Genomic DNA, 18,390 nt, shown 5'->3' on the forward strand with positions numbered 1-18,390 from the left:
ACGGATGAAAGTCATTATTTCAGAGATAGTCCTGATAACTATTAAATGTAAGCGGTGGTTATAACAGTGGACATAAGGAATTTTTCGGCCCAATTGATTCTCTATTCTAGTCGCAACTCCTGAAACTTTTCCGCTCATAACACTTGCTCCATCATAGCATTGGCTTAGCATACGGGAGAGATCAATGCCATTTTTCGTAAGAGTGTTTAAAGTTAATTCGGTAAATGTTGCTGCATCAAGATGTTCAGTTGTTGTAACTGTCAGCAACGACTCATTGACGATTCCATCCTTAACGTAACGTATTGCTATAGCAATATTTTCACGATTATTCTTATCCCTCGTTCCATCTTCCATTAGAGTGAACCAATTCACGTCAGATTCCTTGATATCTTTGACAATGGAGTTCTGTACTACTTGAACCATTGCTTGAATTATTTGGTTTTGAATTTCCGGTGAATGATATGTCGCATTTTGTGGTATATGGCTGAAAGCCTCCTTCAAATTCGGATCTTTCATGCACGTGTATTCAAATAAATTCTGAAATAATCCTTGTTCTTTTTTTTCCTCCAAAACATAATTTCCTCGCAAAGCTAACTCGTTGACAACTAAAAATTGTATAACTTCAACAATTGATTTCATGTAATACCGGTTTTTTTCTAAAACTTCATGATTTATCAAAGTTTCGACACTGCTACCTGTAGATATTCTGCGTAGTTTGTCTTGCCACATCGCCATGGCTTGTGTATGAGGAATTGATTTCTCATGTTTTGGAAACCCAGTTCTTGTATCACTGGCATTTTTCCAGTTTCTGAATCCTGTGGAAGTATAAGAACTTTGTTTGCTTCCATGGGGTAAAAATTGTTGACAAGGATAGCAAAAAGCAGCATCTCTCTCGACCGAATACTGCAACCATTTATATCGCTTAAACCAATCCGCAACAAAGGCCCTATTATTTTCTTTGGGATATATATTTAAAATAATTTGTTTTATCGGTTCTCCGATTCGTGCAATATCCGAAGGAATACCATAGTTAATTCTATTTCTACCAACCTGTTTTGCCAAACTAGTTTCCATAGAACTAGGAGTGGGTTTTGAGCAATGGGGTTCATCGTGATGAATTCCCTCTTCAACTCTTCGTTTTTTGGTAAAGAAAGTCCTTATATCCATCGCTAAATGAGTCAATCAACACTTCACTTCACTTCAATAAACAAACAATTATTTCGCTAAACTCTATTTTGGGTTATATGGGGATCCCCCTACCAAGGGGCGTATATTCCAGTACAGGTCCCATACATACTTCAAATGCCATCTATGTGCGGAATCAAGAAAATAAGCACATGAGGTGCTTCTGAAAATACAGCGTGCTGTATATATACAATGACCACGGTGCACTCTATTGATGTAGTTCGCAATCTCTAACAACTCGTGATTAATTCAGAATTGATTTGCGAGTGATAATTTTTTCCTCACGTCACATAATGAAATTTCCTTTGAATATTATTTAAATTGTTACTATTTTTTAAGGTAGGGCATTGAAAATTAAAGGTAGGGCATTGCCCCATAATGCCCCCCCCTGGCTACGGCCCTGTCCCCAATGGATTCAAGGACTTATAGAGGGTATATCGAGGACATACAGCCGCAAATGTGTGAATTGGTAATGAGAAATTTTGAAAACTCTCAGATGAACAATTGGCATTTGGTTCAGACACCTTGGAACAAGGGTTGCTCTACCACCAATGCCACAAATGGATATGGTGTTGCAACCGTAGCTGAGGCGGCCATTAGACTGATATTGTTTTCCATCGTTAATTGATTTCTCTTCAAATATATGTACCAGTTTTTTTAAATATCAAAATGAAACCTCTTTTTGGAAAACTCTCTATAAAGGGCAATGAATTTGATTTATCAGAACATAGAGCGCAACCTAAATTGATCAAAATTTTACCATTGGTATAATATCGTTAATGAAATGTGAAAGTTCAACTAATATTCACTTTTCCTTTGTAATTCTTTTCAACATCAAGAACTGATATGATGAATTAGAAATTTTTCGATGTTCGACGAAATAAAAAATTTACCAATATGAGTAATCTTCTCATGACCAACCAATGCCATTAAATTCTTACAAAAGTACTTAAATCCGAATCGTGAATAGGGCCAAAGTTCCTCAGCAAACAGTGGGACGTGGAATTTGAAATTTCTCGTTCGCCTTCCATTCAGTACCATTTGGACCAGATGCTAAGCACCCATTAGCCAACCCGTTCCCAAAAAACCGGAAAAGCACCGAGCAAACAAAATCGTTCGGATTCTCCTCAAGTCAAAGAAGAGATTCCAGTGGACCTCTAAGTGCAAGACGGTGCTGTCCCATGAATGAAGATCACCTGATTGCTCACAATTAAAGAATTTTATTGCCGCATTGGCCTCAATGGAAATCACGTCCAACAATTAGTTTTAGGAGTTTCGTTATTGTGCGTCTACGTCGATTAAAATTGCTACTGAAAAGTAATCGCGAACAACAAATAATGAATCACTTCTAAATGGTAATAAGCGCTGAATATTAAGAACTATTTAAGATTATTTGACATTCAGGGTGACACGTTTGAGTAGCTAATCATCGGGACGCACCCTGACTGAAGATTCCCATCATGACACAATTATTATACTGAGAATGTGACGCACATAAATATTCCAACTTCCGTTTTTGCCCAGCTTTAAATTCTGGTCATTTCGCACAAAGGAAATAACGAAAACGAACAGGAGAAACACTCTGGAAATATTTATTCATATATTGTATTTATGATAGACGATTGCGTACATTGTATTGAATGTATAATTGTTGCAACTACTTATGATTCGATATTTTCGGTTATTATGAGCTCATAGAAAGCGGCAACCAGGAAATGGTTGGAGATACAGTTCGGGAATACTTTGATGTTAAAAATAAAAATAAATAAAGGGTTTTCCAATAGGTGTGATATAATTCGAAATGGATATAAAGGAAACTAACTAATTCATAAATAGTTTCAATTTCGAATAATTGATTACAATTCAGAAAATATCAAATTTAGTTATCGAAACATGGAACATCTACTTCTAGTTTCTTTCTGTGTTTTCCGGAAGTAACAGATTACTCCTTTGATTTAGAAATTGCGGTTTTTCCTTATTTAAAGTTCTCCCTCGATAGCTCATAAAGTTTTCAAAGTCCCCCCTCTTTTTATATATAGAATTGACTGGAAAAATAAAAAATTTTAGTTGTAATTTGAAAATCTCGAACTTTGATGAATTTGAGTTGTCCAAGTTCATGATCTTCTCATATTCACCCTGTACATTTTAGTCTACGTATTATTAGAAATGAAAATGAGAAATGTTTTTTCGAAAGAAACTTTTTCTGCAGAAATATTGAAAAAAAAGTGAGTCCTTGTTGCAACCATTTTTTTCATAAGAATCCTTCATGAATCGTTGAGTTTTCACCCAAGTTATGGCATATTGCTGAAATTTTCATCAAATAAGCTGTCTAATGATGCAATGATATACTTGGTGTGCCATTTGAAATAAGGAAGTAGAAGTCTTCTTCCGGTGTAACCAGAGATCTGAAAATATTTTAGGGAGAAAGGCATTTGTCTTAAACCCCAATATAAATTTTCAGTACAAAATTATGATTAGTTTTTATAAACATCTAGGTCATATCGGTGAAATACCCTTTGATATTGGTGAACCAAAAATTTTGTGATCAAATTCCAATGATCTATTCTGTACCAGTCCTCGAAAAAATCTCATTTCGAAATCGAATATACCTCGTTAGGGGAATTATCTATGACTTTCATTATAAGAAAAGTAAAAGCGTAAACATTGCTTTAACTGTGTTGTGTTTAGGGCATTTCCTAACTCAGGATCCATAATAATGATGTAATTTGTCGAATTTTTTAATGATTTTATATCATTTAACCTTGAATATCTTCAAAATCTGTTTTGTGAGAAATGCCGAAGAATAATTTTATTTTCTGAAAAAATTGGGTATTCTAGTAACTGGTGTTTTTTTCCGAGGTATATAACTTTAAGTTGGCATTACTGTTCGAGATGGTGACCGATTTAACAGCTGTCAAGTGATTTATTCTCAGTTTGGTTTGGCAATTCATCATGAATAGACTCAGGCCTGAACAACTCTTGCAAATAGTGCAAAATGAGATTGCCGTTGTTCCCGATTTTCATAAGCGAATTTTTTTTAGCGATGAAGCGCACTTCTGGTTGAATGGCTACGTCAACAAACAAAACTGCCGCATTTGGAGTGAAGCTAATCCTCAAGTGTATGTCGAAACACCGTTACATCCAGAAAAACTGACTGTTTGGTGCACTTTATGGGCTGGTGGAATCATTGGTCCGTACTTCTTCAAAAACGATGATGACCAGACGGCGCAGCATGTCACACAGCTCGTGCCACAATCGATTTATTGAAAGACACGTTTGGTGACCGCCTAATTTCACGTTTTGGACCTGTAAATTGGCCTCCAAGATCTTGTGATTTAACACCGCTAGACTACTTTCTGTGGGGCTATGTAAAGTCATTGGTCTATGCGGATAAGCCACAAACCCTTTACCATTAGGAAGACAACATTCGCCGTGTTATTGCCGATATACGGCCACAAATGTTGGAAAATTAGACGTCCAGATTGAACTACATCCGAGCCAGCCGTGGCGGTCATATGCCAGAAATCATATTTAAATTGTAATGCCACAGGATTATCTTGCGGATAAATAAAATTCATGTCAATCGAATAATCCATCGTTGTTTTATTGCAATTTAAAGTTCTATAGCTCTAAAAAAAACACCCTTTAGTAACTTTGGATTGATTTCTTTATGCTAATTTCGTGTTTTATGAAAAAATATATAATTGAATTGTCTCTGAGCTGAATAAATCTCAATTGAATTTATTATGAATGATCATGCCAAAGCAATACAAGAAGAACTTTCTTTTCAACTTTATCTTTTCACCAGAGCCAAAAAAGGAAAATTAGTAAATGAAAAAAGTTTTTTATTTTGACGAGAGGAATTAGCTTCAAGACTCATCCTTTTCATATTAGAATTATGAAGTCTCTATCAGAATTACCAAGATAATTCTCATTAAATATTCCAAAATGATTCGAGCTCTAAAAAAGGTTAAGTAGAAATTCTAAGGAGGCTTTGGGAATAGCTGTCAACGAGTACAGATTTAGTAGCATCAATTTTTCTGTCAATCGACTGTTCCTCATTCATGCCTAACGAATTATTGCAAATCGAGGTGAACATCTACACCTTCCCACAGTTGTAACGACAATGGAATCAGCTCTTCTCCAGATTACATTATCTAGGTATGCAAGAAAAACGCAGAAAATAACTTTTTGCTACCTCGCCTTGTATTTATTGCCTTTAATAGGAACTATTATTCGGACGATTTAGAAACGATTTCAATGACATCCCCATAAACAATTGAATAACACCTGTGTGACATTGATATCGAACAAGGGGCAACATTAACTTTTACGATTTCAATGGACTTTTCCGCGTATTTAATAGTAACTGTTGATCGCTTTGTAAATCAGCAGCTGATTAAATTTTATGGCCCAGTTTTTATGTTGAATTGTTTTGTATAATATGTCTAATAGGGGTTATTATCTATCTTTATGACCTGTTCGACGCTTTGCCGAGAATTGCATTTTGAGTCTATGAAATATTGTTCGGATGACTTGTTAATAGCTGCCTGTCAATGGAGGAGTGCTGCAGAGAGATATTTCCCTAGATTTGAGGTGGGTAACAGTGGAATACTACGTGGTTTGCTATTGTATGAGGTGTGTGAGGAAAAGCTATTGTTTGACTTCCAACTGCTTGAGAGTTATCACGTAACTTCTAACCTTAAACAGTGGTAAAAGTATGAATTGAAAGATACACTAATGCAATATTGTATGTGAGCTTTAGAGTTGCTCAATTGTTCAATTTAATAATTTTATCAACCTGCAATGTTTATCTGTCTCTACTTGAGACCTGAGACGCCATAATTTTTGAGAGTAATCCTAGCCGTGGTGGTCATTTGACTGATATCATTTTCCATCATTAATGGCATCCAATGAAATAAACAAGCATTGATTTCTGTTAAAATATAATCGTTATTTTTTCAAGATCAAAATGAAACCCCTTATTGGAAAACCTTAACAGGCCAATTGAAGAGTAAAACACATTTTTTGTGGCAAAATTCGATTTTATTATTCAACATAGTTGCATTCGAGGACGATACAGCGATTATAGCGATCTTCCAACTTTTCGATACCATTTTTGTACTACGATTTGTCTTTCGCTTCAAAATAGGCCTTAGTTCCACCGATAACTTCTTCATTGGCGCTAAATTTCTTTCCAGCGAACATTCTTTTGAGTCCTGAGAACAGGAAAAAGTCGCTGAGGGCCAGATCTGGCGAATACGGTGGATGCAGAGGCAATTCGAAGCCCAATTCCTGCAATTTTGCCATTGTTCTCATTGATTTGTGACATGGCGCATTGCTTGATGAAACAGCACCTTTTTTCTTCAGATGGGACCGTTTTTTTAACGATTTCATCCTTTAAACGATCCAATAACGCTATATAATAATAGCTGTTGATGGTCTGGCTTTTTTGGAGGTAATCAATGAATATTACACCTTGCGCATCCCAGAATACTGCTGCCATAGTCTTGCCAGCTGTCTGTTGTGTTTTTCCTCGCTTTGTATTCGGTTCATCGTATGCAGTCCACTCAGCTGACTCTCGATTGGACTTCGGAGTGAAATGATGGAGCCATGTTTCATCCATTGTCACATATCGACCCAAAAATTCAGGCTTATTGTACTTAAACAGCTTCAAACACTGGTCATAATCATTAACACGTTGTTGTTTTTGATCGATTGTGAGCTTGCGCTTCACCCATTTTGCACACAGCTTTCTCATGTACGAATATCCGTGAATGATATGATGTACACGTTCAGATGATAGCTTCACAATGTCTGCTATTTCGATCAACTTCACTTTACGGTCATTCAAAATTATTTTGTGAACTTTTTTCATTTTTACGTCGTTGACAGCCTTTTTTGGGCGTCCACTGCGTTCGCCGTCTTCGGTGCTCATTTCACCACGTTTTAACTTAGCATACCAATCAATGAAGGTTGATTTTCCTGATGCAGACCCCGGAACTCTTCATCAAGCCAAGATTTTTGCTTCAACTGTATTTTTTCCCTTCGAAAAGCAATATTTTATCAGAACACGAAATTCTTTTTTTTCCATCTTTTTTTCAAATAATAACATTAGCTACATCTCACCAACTGCAGTCAAATTTTGACACGTATCGATTGAAGGTTGGTACTAACTAAAAATTATATGGATTTAATACTAGCATCGCCATCTGTGCACCAGACCGGGCACTTTTCAATTGGCCTAATATATAACAATTATTATACAAGCTTTATGAAAAATTTCATATTAATTGTCTCACCAGAATTAGAAAAAATTCAATCAGAATATCGAAAGAGCAAAATTATTTGACAAATAATCTGGCTTGTATTTTTGAGTCAGATTTTCAAGAATGAGGTCGAAGATTGGTAAATATTACTACTGATTCAGTATTAATGAATGCAGTTCATATTTATCAAGATGCGCTCGTATAATTATTATGTGATTACTCCATTATATTCTCAAGAAAAAAAAACTACTGTCCTTAACTCCTAAAATAGATTCTGGCTGTTAATCTTTTATGAAAGCTTAGATATACTGTGACGGCTTCACTGGGACACCTCCTCTCATTCTTCTCTCGAATGGAATTTTTTGGAAAGAATATATCCACATTGTCAGACTTGTGGGAGGATTGTATCGTTAAGACGGAACTCATTCGTCTAAAACAAGGATAAATAACTTGGAAGAGCAGCAATTAGAGCTATTTTTACACAGACCGAAATAGAAGAACATAGTTTCTGTTATATTTACTTATGTTTGGAAATAGATCGTGCTGGCAACACAGAACTATTTCCTTTTAAAATAAATGCTGTTCTGTTATGTCTTCAAATAGTAGAACATTCAATTTCGGGTTGGAATTGATACGCAATAACTTGATCAAGCTTTTTAATTCGAAGTAAGCCTTTAACTTGCACAAACCGTACTGAAAAGTTAAGGTAATTTTTACTGAAGGGTTTTCCAATAAGATATTTGATTTTGAATAGCCCGCTATCTGGATAGCTGTCACTTTTGACAAGTATCAAAATGACTTAGGTACTCGAAAATGAGGCTTTTTCAATAGTTTTTTGAAAGGATTGCGCTACCGAGCTATTATTAATGATTTTTCATTTTGCGTGCTTACAAAATCCAACTCATGCAAGAACTGAATCCAAACGATCATCAAGTAAGGCGTAGATTCGTCGAATGGGCACAAAATGAGATTTAGTTTAGAGATGAAGCGCACTTCTGGTTGAATGGCTACGTCAACAAACAAAACTGCCGCATTTGGAGTGAAGCTAATCCTTAAGTGTATGTCGAAACACCCTTACATCCAGAAAAACTGACTGTTTGGTGCGCTTTATGGGCTGGTGGAATCATTGGTCCGTACTTCTTCAAAAACGATGATGGCCAGAACGTTACAGTCAATGGTGATCGGTATAGAGCCATGATTACTAACTTTTTCATTCCTGAATTGAACAACCAGGATGTCCAGGAGCTGTGGTTCCAACAAGACGGCGCAACATGTCACACAGCTCGTGCCACAATCGATTTATTGAAAGACACGTTTGGTGACCGCCTAATTTCACGTTTTGGACCTGTGAATTGGCCTCCAAGATCTTGTGATTTAACACCGCTAGACTACTTTCTGTGGGGCTATGTAAAGTCATTGGTCTATGCGGATAAGCCACAAACCCTTGACCATTTGGAAGACAACATTCGCCATGTTATTGCCGATATACGGCCACAAATGTTGGAAAAAGTCATCGAAAATTGGACGTCCAGATTGGACTACATCCGAGCCAGCCGTGGCGGTCATATGCCAGAAATCATATTTAAAATGTAATGCCACAAGATTATCTTGCGGATAAATGAAATTCATGTCAATCGAATAATCCATCGTTGTTTTATTGCAATTTAAAGTTCTCTAGCTCTAAAGAAAACACCCTTTATAAGAGCTTCATACAGATTGAGCTAGCGAATTCAACAATTGGAAACAGAACTCGCATAGGAGTTATTTTGGATGAACTTGTAAAATTAACTGTCGAAAAGTGGTGAGAAGTTACATGATGATGAAGATAAAATTGATTACGATTCAATTGAAGAGACCCTCAATGAAGGAAAGTTCGGACAGCAATCATTACTGCTATATTATGTGATAGGCAACTTCCTTGAAATTAATTTCAACTCAATATTCCTCGATTGGAAATATACGTAGTGTGTGAATTCCTCAGAGCAGTATATGTGGGAAAACTCATAATCGAAAGCGTAATTGAATGTGCACTTTGAAAGTTCTTCAACTTTAAAAAAACCGACCAGTTTTTGCTCCCAGCAAATACGCTCAAGAGAAATCGAGACATGTTAATGAAATTCGTAGAATCCCATAGAGTCGTGTGACAATTAGAAAGATATCGCAAACAAGGCAAAAAACTTCCGAATAGGCAACACTGTTTTAAAGCCCGTCCAAAGGTGCCAATACCAAATTAGGTAGTAATTATCACATTTCTACCTTCATTAATGCAGTTCCAATTGATTCGATGATTTCCAATTCAATAAGCTCATTAAGTAATGAACTCCTAGTTATTCTTCATTCTGAACTGTATCAGATTCAGTTCCTTCAGATGAGAACAGTTGTCATCAGACGAAAGACAATATATCCCCATATTTACCTCGATGGTAATTGAAATGACATGTACTGCTCTTTCTAAAGCATGCCTTAAAATGAAGTTTATTAATGGTATTGGGTGGGTTAGCATTATTAATGCCTTGTTAACCATACTGGGACCTGAAAAAATTGAATAATGGTTCCGAAAACGTACAATATACCGTTTGGCATTATTCACAACCGAAGGGGTTTTTTTGAAAACTAGTAGCTGCTTTTGTTACAATAAAGCATTTCATTTCCTGTATACGCATTTAAGGAGAAACTGATGACAGTGAAATATTCAGTTTCTTACTCTACCGATGAAAAACATTAAGTCTATAAATATGATAGAATTTTCTACATAAAGACTATTATCGGAGGTGGAATTGGAGAAATATGAAAAGAAATAAGAGAATCTGCAACACTTCAAAAGCATAATTTTCGTTTCACATGGTGTTCCTGTATTGGAGGTAAAAACCAAAATAACTGCTTCCTCGATCATTTTAGGAAAAACATGGGCCCGCCAACGCTTTGTTTTCGAGATACAGGGTGTTGAACTTTATTTTTTTTTCTCATAACAGGCCAATTGAAATCTCCCCGGTCTACCATAGTAAAACACATTTTTTTGGCAAAATTCTATTTTATTATCCAACATAGTTACCTTCGAGAGCGATACAGCGATTTTAACGATCTTCCAACTTTTCGATACCATTTTTATAGTACGATTTATCTTTCGCTGCAAAATAGGCCTCAGTTTCGGCGATTACTTCTTCATTGGCGCTAAATTTCTTTCCAGCAAGCATTCTTTTGAGGTCTGAGAACAGAAAAAAGTCTCTAGGGGCCAGATCTGGCGCATACAGTGGATGCAGAAGCAGTCCGAAGCCCAATTCATGCAATTTTGCCATTGTTTTCATTGATTTTAGACAGGACGCATTGTCTTGATGAAACAACCCCTTTTTTTCTTCAAAAGGGACCGTTTTTATCGATTTCATCCTTTAAACGATCCAATAACGCTATACAGGGTGGCCACTTTTTCAATGGGATTGTATTGGTAACTTTTGAACCATAATAGTTAGAAGGTCGGTCAAATGGAGAAAAAGTTGCATGCATAGAAGCATTATCAAGCAGTTCAAAATCGAGATTATCAGGGCCGGTTATTGAGAGGGGGTCAAAATCACCTGAAAATGACATTGTATGATATATCGTTGAATTCAGCGTTAAAAGTTATTTCGAAAATATACAGGTCCGTATTGAAAAAAATGATGTTGAGGGTGGCCCAGAGAGCACGAAACGTTGGATACGAAATCTGATTACGACAAATTGAGAACAGTTTATTGTCGAATGAAAAATTCCTGTAACATTTTTTGATAATATTTGAAATGAAGTGGGAAAAAAAGAAAAATCAAAATGACAGAATTTACTTTTCTTATGATATCTCAATAACCGGCCCTGATAATCTCGATTTGTTTGAACTGCTTGATGATGCTTCTATGCATGCAACTTTTTCTCCATTTGACCGACCTTCTAACTCTTATGGTTTCAAAGTTACCAATACAATCTCATTGAAAAAGTGGCCACCCTGTAGAATAATCGCTGTTAATGGTATGGCCCTTTTGGAATCAATGAATATTATACTTTGCGCATCCAAGAATACTGATGCCATAAACTTGCCAGCTGACTGTTGTGCTTGTTTAACGCTTTGGATTCGGTTCATCGTGTGCACTTCAATCAGCTGACTGTCGATTGGACTCCGGAGTGAAATGATGAAACCATGTTTCTTCCATTGTCACATATTGACGCAAAAATTCAGGTTAATTGCACTTGAACAGCTTCAAACACTGCTCATTCGATAAACTGGTATAATAATCACAAAAAAAAATTTTAAAGAAACACCATGTATCTCTCATTTTCTCCGTACTTACCTCAAATTGAAAAAAATATATATTTTGAATATTCCAGGTTTTTGGAGGTTTCTAAAGAACGACAATCATTTAATGCTTTTATTGAAAAATTTCGGGTTATCAAAAGGATTTACATAACAAATTTAGCACAATGAAGGCACTTCGGAGTATGTTTTGCATTGATAATGATAAAATACATGAATTTTCAATTAAAATGAATCTGAATTGAAAATTTTTTTAAATAATCTTGTATCAAGGATAATGTGAAAGGAAAATGATTGAAAATAATCATTTGATTTTCATTCAACAAAGTAAATAAGCAAATATAAGTACATACTAAATACTAATAAACATCGATAAAATAAAATCACATCGTATGGCCAAAATTTTGGCTAACAAATAGATAATGAAAAATACTAAAGACCTACAGTCGTGACACAATTTAAAACAGATTATTCATATTTTACATTTGACTAGCGGAAGACAATAATTAGAATATTAAATTACAGTATATTGATGATACTTTCAAGTTTACATCAATGCTTTCTATTATTTCAAAAATGAAATGAACAAAATTCAATTGAAAATTAAAAGGGGATTTCAAGCTTATGATCTACAGGATTATGAGAAGAAACCTAAATGACTAGTGAAGCACTTTTAAGGCAAATAATTCATTTCAAGACCCATTCATAGAATGGCAAGATAAGTACCAACGAAGTTGAGTGGCGTATTAAATCTACTAGTTTATTATCGTCTCACATGAAACAATATCAAGTCTAATTTTATATACACTTGTGTTACAAAATATAGATATTGCTTTTATTCTCAGACGGTAAATGTGCCCCTTTTTATATAAGTTAGCTGAAACTTTGTGGGAGATGTTCAATTATACTTTCACATTTACAAATCACAAAAAAAAAAAAAAATTGTGCACCTGTGGTCATTGAAAATTAGAATTTCAGTCACCAAATCGAGGATACACAACCAGTGCCGTGTCAAGATTGTTGAATATTTTCCGTATGTTTCAAACGTGTAGTCTCTTCCGTTTCATTATATTTAGACGAATGATGAAACATGGTAGTTCTAAAAATGGACGATACTAGTGTTTGGCAAACGTTTATACCAGAGATATTTTCTCCAAACATTGAACATTGTAGTCAAGTTAGGTTTATTTACAGAAGGAAGATTCCATGTTATTTTTCGATTATTGGCATAATTTCAACTAGTATTAAACGTGTATTGCATCACCGGATGATCTTTTATGTCATTTTGGGTGGATTTTCAGAAATGTGCAATAAAGATCCCGAATAAATTACTATTATTCTATTTTCGACTATCTTTAGTACCTATTTCGACTCATATAAATAATTTGTATACCGAATTGGCAGATATACCGAATTGGGACAGTTGGCAGAAATATTAGGAAGTTGATCACTTGGAAATGTATGTAATGTCGATCCATTTTTTATATAATGGATTGACTCGGTCTTTACTTGATCGAAATTATTATTCTATTTCCACACAAATTGAATAAATGAAAATTGTTTCGCTACACAGTAGTTTCTTCAGATTTTACATTTTGAATAATTTTTATTCAAACATTGGGAAAAACCAAATGTTTCTGTTTTTGTTATTTCTTATTTGTGAGAGTTTGTGATAACAAAACGAAAAAAACCGTTCTCATCTCGTTTCAAATATTGGATTAACTTGATCTGTACTTGATGGAAATTTGTAATTTAATGAGTTATTCCATTTCTACTTTTTAATTATATAAATAACAATTGTTTTGCTACACAGTACCTTCTTCAGATTTTACAGCTTAATAATTGTCCTTTGAATAATTTAGAAGCGTATAAAACTTTTTATAGCTCCTATGATAAATTCAGCAGGTTTTTCTATTGCATCATTTTCATGTAGAGTTTTCATTGCGCAACAATGTTTTTTTATATTACTATAGTACTGGTATTGGAAAAAAAATGAGAAATAGTCAGCAATCGATAATATAAAAAAAATAAGCGACGCCACTGTATCACACAGTTGAAAAATCTGAATACATTTAAATACCCAATAATTTAAGTACCTATATATTATGCATCGTAATATGCATTTGTTCAAATCAAGGCAATTAGGAAAAAGCTTGATACAGTTTCAATGAATGTGTTGTATGAAAATCTTCATATTGGATTAATCAAAATCAACGTTATTTCAACTGAAATAATTCGTTTCATAATATAAAGTTGATATTTTCGTTGTTGACTCGGGAGTTCCACAAGGTAGTATTCAAGGAACAATATTATATTTTGTTTGCATGTGGAACGTTTGGTCTTTTTCTGCTTTTTTTGTTACCAATCGAATAGAAGTACTTTATTGATAATATAATCAATTGGACATCGGTCCAAGTCTTCCAGGCATCTATTTCTTCTTTCTCTAAAAGGAATATTTCCTGAATAATTCAACATCATTATCAAGTAACTAGGGTAAGATTATTTTAGGTACGTCTAAGACATTGATAAAATTCCTGATAACCAACAAAAAGGCCTCAGAGCCTGCAGGACTATGAGGTTGAATATCAAAGGGCCCATAATGACCAAGCTTAACTCTTTTGATATTTTGGAAAGCCGACTGCAAGTACAAGTTTTCTTTCCAACGCTGATTTTACTTTGAACAATTGAAATATGAGACATTTTCAAGTGAGTGTTTGTATCATAATTTTGTGCTTTCAGTGATCCTACAATGCTATTGATGATATTACTGCCCAAGTTGATTATGGCTGATTTAGGAATGTAGTGCTACATCAGAGATACCATCATCTTTACTGGTAACTTTACTATCAAAGTTTGACACAGGCTACTGAATTTGTCGAATAGTTTCCAGATAAAGAGTCCTCGATGAAAATACTTCACATTGTCTGAGAATAAAACAAAATAAAAAAAAATCTACTAACTTAAATCGTTAGAATCATCTTTGGCAGGGTTGCGGGTTTTCCTCTTCGACAGATCAAGCTCGCCTTGACCATTTGCCGTAACCATAGACAACGGTATGGTGATAAACTGAGGCTGGTTGGAATTGGGATCAGTATGGGCCAGACTGAAGAGTACGCCGTTGCCATTAGGCTGGGCGTACATCATGCCCTGGGGGGTTTGGTAGACCAAGGGTGAGATCAGTGGCGGAGGGTTGGTGCTGGAAGTGGCGGTAGAAGATGACATTTTCGTGCTTGTGGACGAGACGTTATTGGCTGAAGAGTACGAGGTGCTGGTTGACGATGATTCTGCTGACATGCGAGATGTTTTGGCTGGTGGATGAGACGAGTCAGGAGAATTGGTGGGTTTGATAGTTATTTCCGGAGGGATGTAGAGTTGTAGAGGGTTCTCTGATTCTCCGTTTTCTCCGTCGCTTGAGTCTCCGCTGGATTCTGCACCGGACATGTTTTCGTCCTGAAACAAAAGAAAATTATGAAATATGGAAGGATTAGCTAAGTGAAGGAGTGAATGACAAAATTCGTGAAGGCTTATGAATACGCTAATTGGGCTTATTTCCAATTGTGAAAATGAGGATAGTACTGAGGTAACGTCAGCGCTTTTGGTGTATGTATGAATAAAACGAGTACTCATTTTATTTTAAGATAATCTGCTGTAATTTTATATGATTGTGATAATATCATCCATATTACGTTGTGCCTTGAGTATTTTGTTTGTTTCCTTTCTGCATGATAATTATTCGCAATATTCTAATTCTATGTTTATTCAGTTCAGAATTCTCGAATCGATAGAAAATAACTCGAATACATTACTAGTACAACCCCTTTTTATTCAAGGTTTTTCATTTTGTTTGTTGGTTTTTTTCCATAGGGTAATAAACATAGATAGACGCAATTTTTACATGTCCCCAACATGGTTAGGTTACGTGGTCGGATTATGATATATTTTCAAATACACAATTTTACTATTTCCTTATGAATGCATATTATATTGAATGAAATATATTTATTTGAGTGATTTCCGATTAAATATGCAAATTTGAATATTTGGAATCCGATATTTTTCCAAATTGTAGAATTTATAGTATACAGAATATTTATTATTTTCTGTAGCTACCTCCTGAAATACAAGGTTTGGCAATTTTTGCTCTCCTAGTGTCATCGGTTGTTTCACGTCGTTTGGTGCGCTTGAAGTTTGTTTTCTGCATTTCTGATATATTCAGGTATTTATTCCAATATATTTTGAGTTGATATGAAACGTTGATTCACTATGGGACATAAGAAGTACGTTGTTTGTGGAGAAACTCGCGAATTGAGTGAAATATCGTATCACTGATATGTTTTCATTTCCGCGCGCTTCGTGTCAAATTTGATAGTTCATGTTGGAGACAAATCTGCTTACTGGAAATGTCATATGCTCCCTCTATCGAAGTTTATTACTCTAATCATCTTTGGGATGAAAATATTTTTTTTGTTCTTTGACTTAAAATTTTCTGCTGACAGGATGCATTTCAGATCCTTCAGTAACTGCAGTTTCTATAGCATGGTAATATAAAGAAATTTATATCGAAAATTGAAATGACCTTTGCTGGAAAAGAGATCTATCGCATGCAGCCACATTATTTTCAATATGACGACTTTTTCATTGAATCTATGCATGCTTCTAATCTGTTCAGATCAGTGTTCATGTACAGATAAAAATCGAAAATATTTACTGAAACTATTGAGGGTACTCGAAATAATTGCATGTCGATATGGGAAAAAATCATTTCGAAATGCGTATAAGAACAATGCTTGTATTATTTGTACTCAATTCGATGAAGATAAGCTTACATACTTCTATACCTGCATGATTCACATTATAATATTGGTTTTTTCATATAAATTCGTGTGTCATACGATTCTGTTTCATTTGAAGTGAACTGTTGAAGGATTTCATAAGGTGAGTTATTATTCTATTACCTTGTAGGCTTTGAAATTGGCTATGTATAAATAGATTCCTCGGTAGGTTCTTATTGTTTACCATGAACTTCAAAAGTTTAATAATTATTTGAAGAAAATTATGTAATCTTGAAATAAGGTTTGAATTTTACCAATTTTTTCTTTTCGAACGATAAATTAAAATTAGTTGTTCGCTACTGAAATTGAAAATTTAACCTTATGTGCTTTGAGTTTAGCTTATGTAAGTAGTTATTATTCACCATCGATTTTTAACCATTAATAATTATTTAAAAAAATATGCAGTCTTCGAACAAGGTTGAATTTTTCCTTTTCGAACGAGAAATTAACAAAATTTGATTGAAAACTATATTATCGTGATATATTTTTTCCTTGTATTATTTCAGATAAATCAATCATGAGGGCCTCTATGATTTTCTGTTTGATGCTGGTTTTCATTCTATTCTCTGCATGTCAAGCCTTTCCCGATTTGGTTCCAGATCAGCATAAAAACAAAAATTGCGAATGCATATTTCGCCATGCCTGCCAAGGAGAAATAAATTCAGAGTAAGTGCATTTTTCATTACTATTTCATTGTATCTCTTTAACATTAACAAGTACGTGAGCTCGTTCCATTTGAATTATCTAACAATTACAAATGTTTGTTCCAATTCTCAGAAAAAGTCAACTTTGAATAACGTGATTTGACTTAGAATGCAAAAGTGAGTTTTTATTCCGATTCTGTGTTCGACTCAATTTTCGATAATTTTATGGAGTAAACTATTATTTAAGTGGTTGTATCCAATGAAACTGAATCGACTAACTTAAAATTTGAATGAATACCACTCAATATCCATTGTAGTTTATGTTTTGAAAGATATATAATCATTTTTTAGGCAGAGTCAACGGATCATTGTAGTTTAACTGAATCTATGTTTTCAGCGTCTACTGCCCTGGAAGTTACATTTTCGGATGCTGTATTCAGTGAATTGAGCGCACTGATTCACTGATCACATAAGCAAAAGGAAAACAACCCACTCCATGATCGTTTGTTTTGTATAGATTTCTTCATTTATAAATAAAATATTTATTATAATAAAATTCTTTGGTAAAAAACACTTTTTTTCTAATTAATATGATCATCAACGCTAGCAAGAAATGAATTCATCATGATTGAAGAGATATTGATTGAGGAGAGGCCAATTTTCCATTACTGATTTTATATGAGTCATCATTCAAAATTTGAATTGCTTTTCTTTATAACAAAAGATGCAAAACCTTCAGATTATCTTAATCTAGTTTGAAGTTTTGATGTGTACTAGTTTTGAAGTTTAAACCAGATGTGGTGCGTTGTAACAACTATAATTCTTAGCTTCATGTCGGTATACAATCGATACATTGCCAACTATTTTCAGTAACAATGGAACAGTAAACCTTGCTATACAGTACATTTGGTATGACGATAATTCAATACTCGACGACATAGGGTTTTTTCAATTCCAACTACAATGAAAATAGGTTGAAAATCTGTAAAAGAGTGGAAGCATTGAGTGGAAAAGGAAAAAAATAGATCTGTGGGCATTGAATCCAAAGAAACAATCATAAAGAAAGGAGTTTCTTGAAGAGGTCCCAGACTTCAGAATTAGTAGTGAATCTTGCAGCACCATTTGAATTTCCACCTTCATGAGATGTGCATATTCTAATCTTATCCCTCTTATCCACCTCATAA

At 34.6% G+C, this 18,390-nt stretch overlaps 1 protein-coding gene and 1 long non-coding RNA gene across 2 annotated transcripts in view; one reads left to right on the plus strand and one right to left on the minus strand.

Annotated features, from left to right (window-relative positions):
* Nucleotides 1-14,097: 14,097 nt before the first annotated feature.
* LOC123676933 (serum response factor homolog) overlaps nt 14,098-18,390 on the minus strand; it is a 119,532-nt gene continuing 115,239 nt past the window's right edge. The window contains exon 3 of the mRNA XM_045613272.1: nt 14,098-15,180. Coding sequence (XP_045469228.1) covers nt 14,686-15,180 — 495 coding nt within the window. The 3' untranslated portion in view covers nt 14,098-14,685. The remainder of the gene's footprint in view (nt 15,181-18,390) is intronic.
* Nucleotides 16,509-17,686, plus strand: LOC123676936. The gene is made up of 3 exons (XR_006747021.1): nt 16,509-16,665; nt 17,069-17,228; nt 17,604-17,686. It is a non-coding gene; the product is annotated as an uncharacterized LOC123676936 (long non-coding RNA).

Source organism: Harmonia axyridis, chromosome 3 (assembly GCF_914767665.1).
Source record: "Harmonia axyridis chromosome 3, icHarAxyr1.1, whole genome shotgun sequence".
Taxonomy (NCBI): Eukaryota; Metazoa; Arthropoda; class Insecta; order Coleoptera; family Coccinellidae; genus Harmonia; species Harmonia axyridis.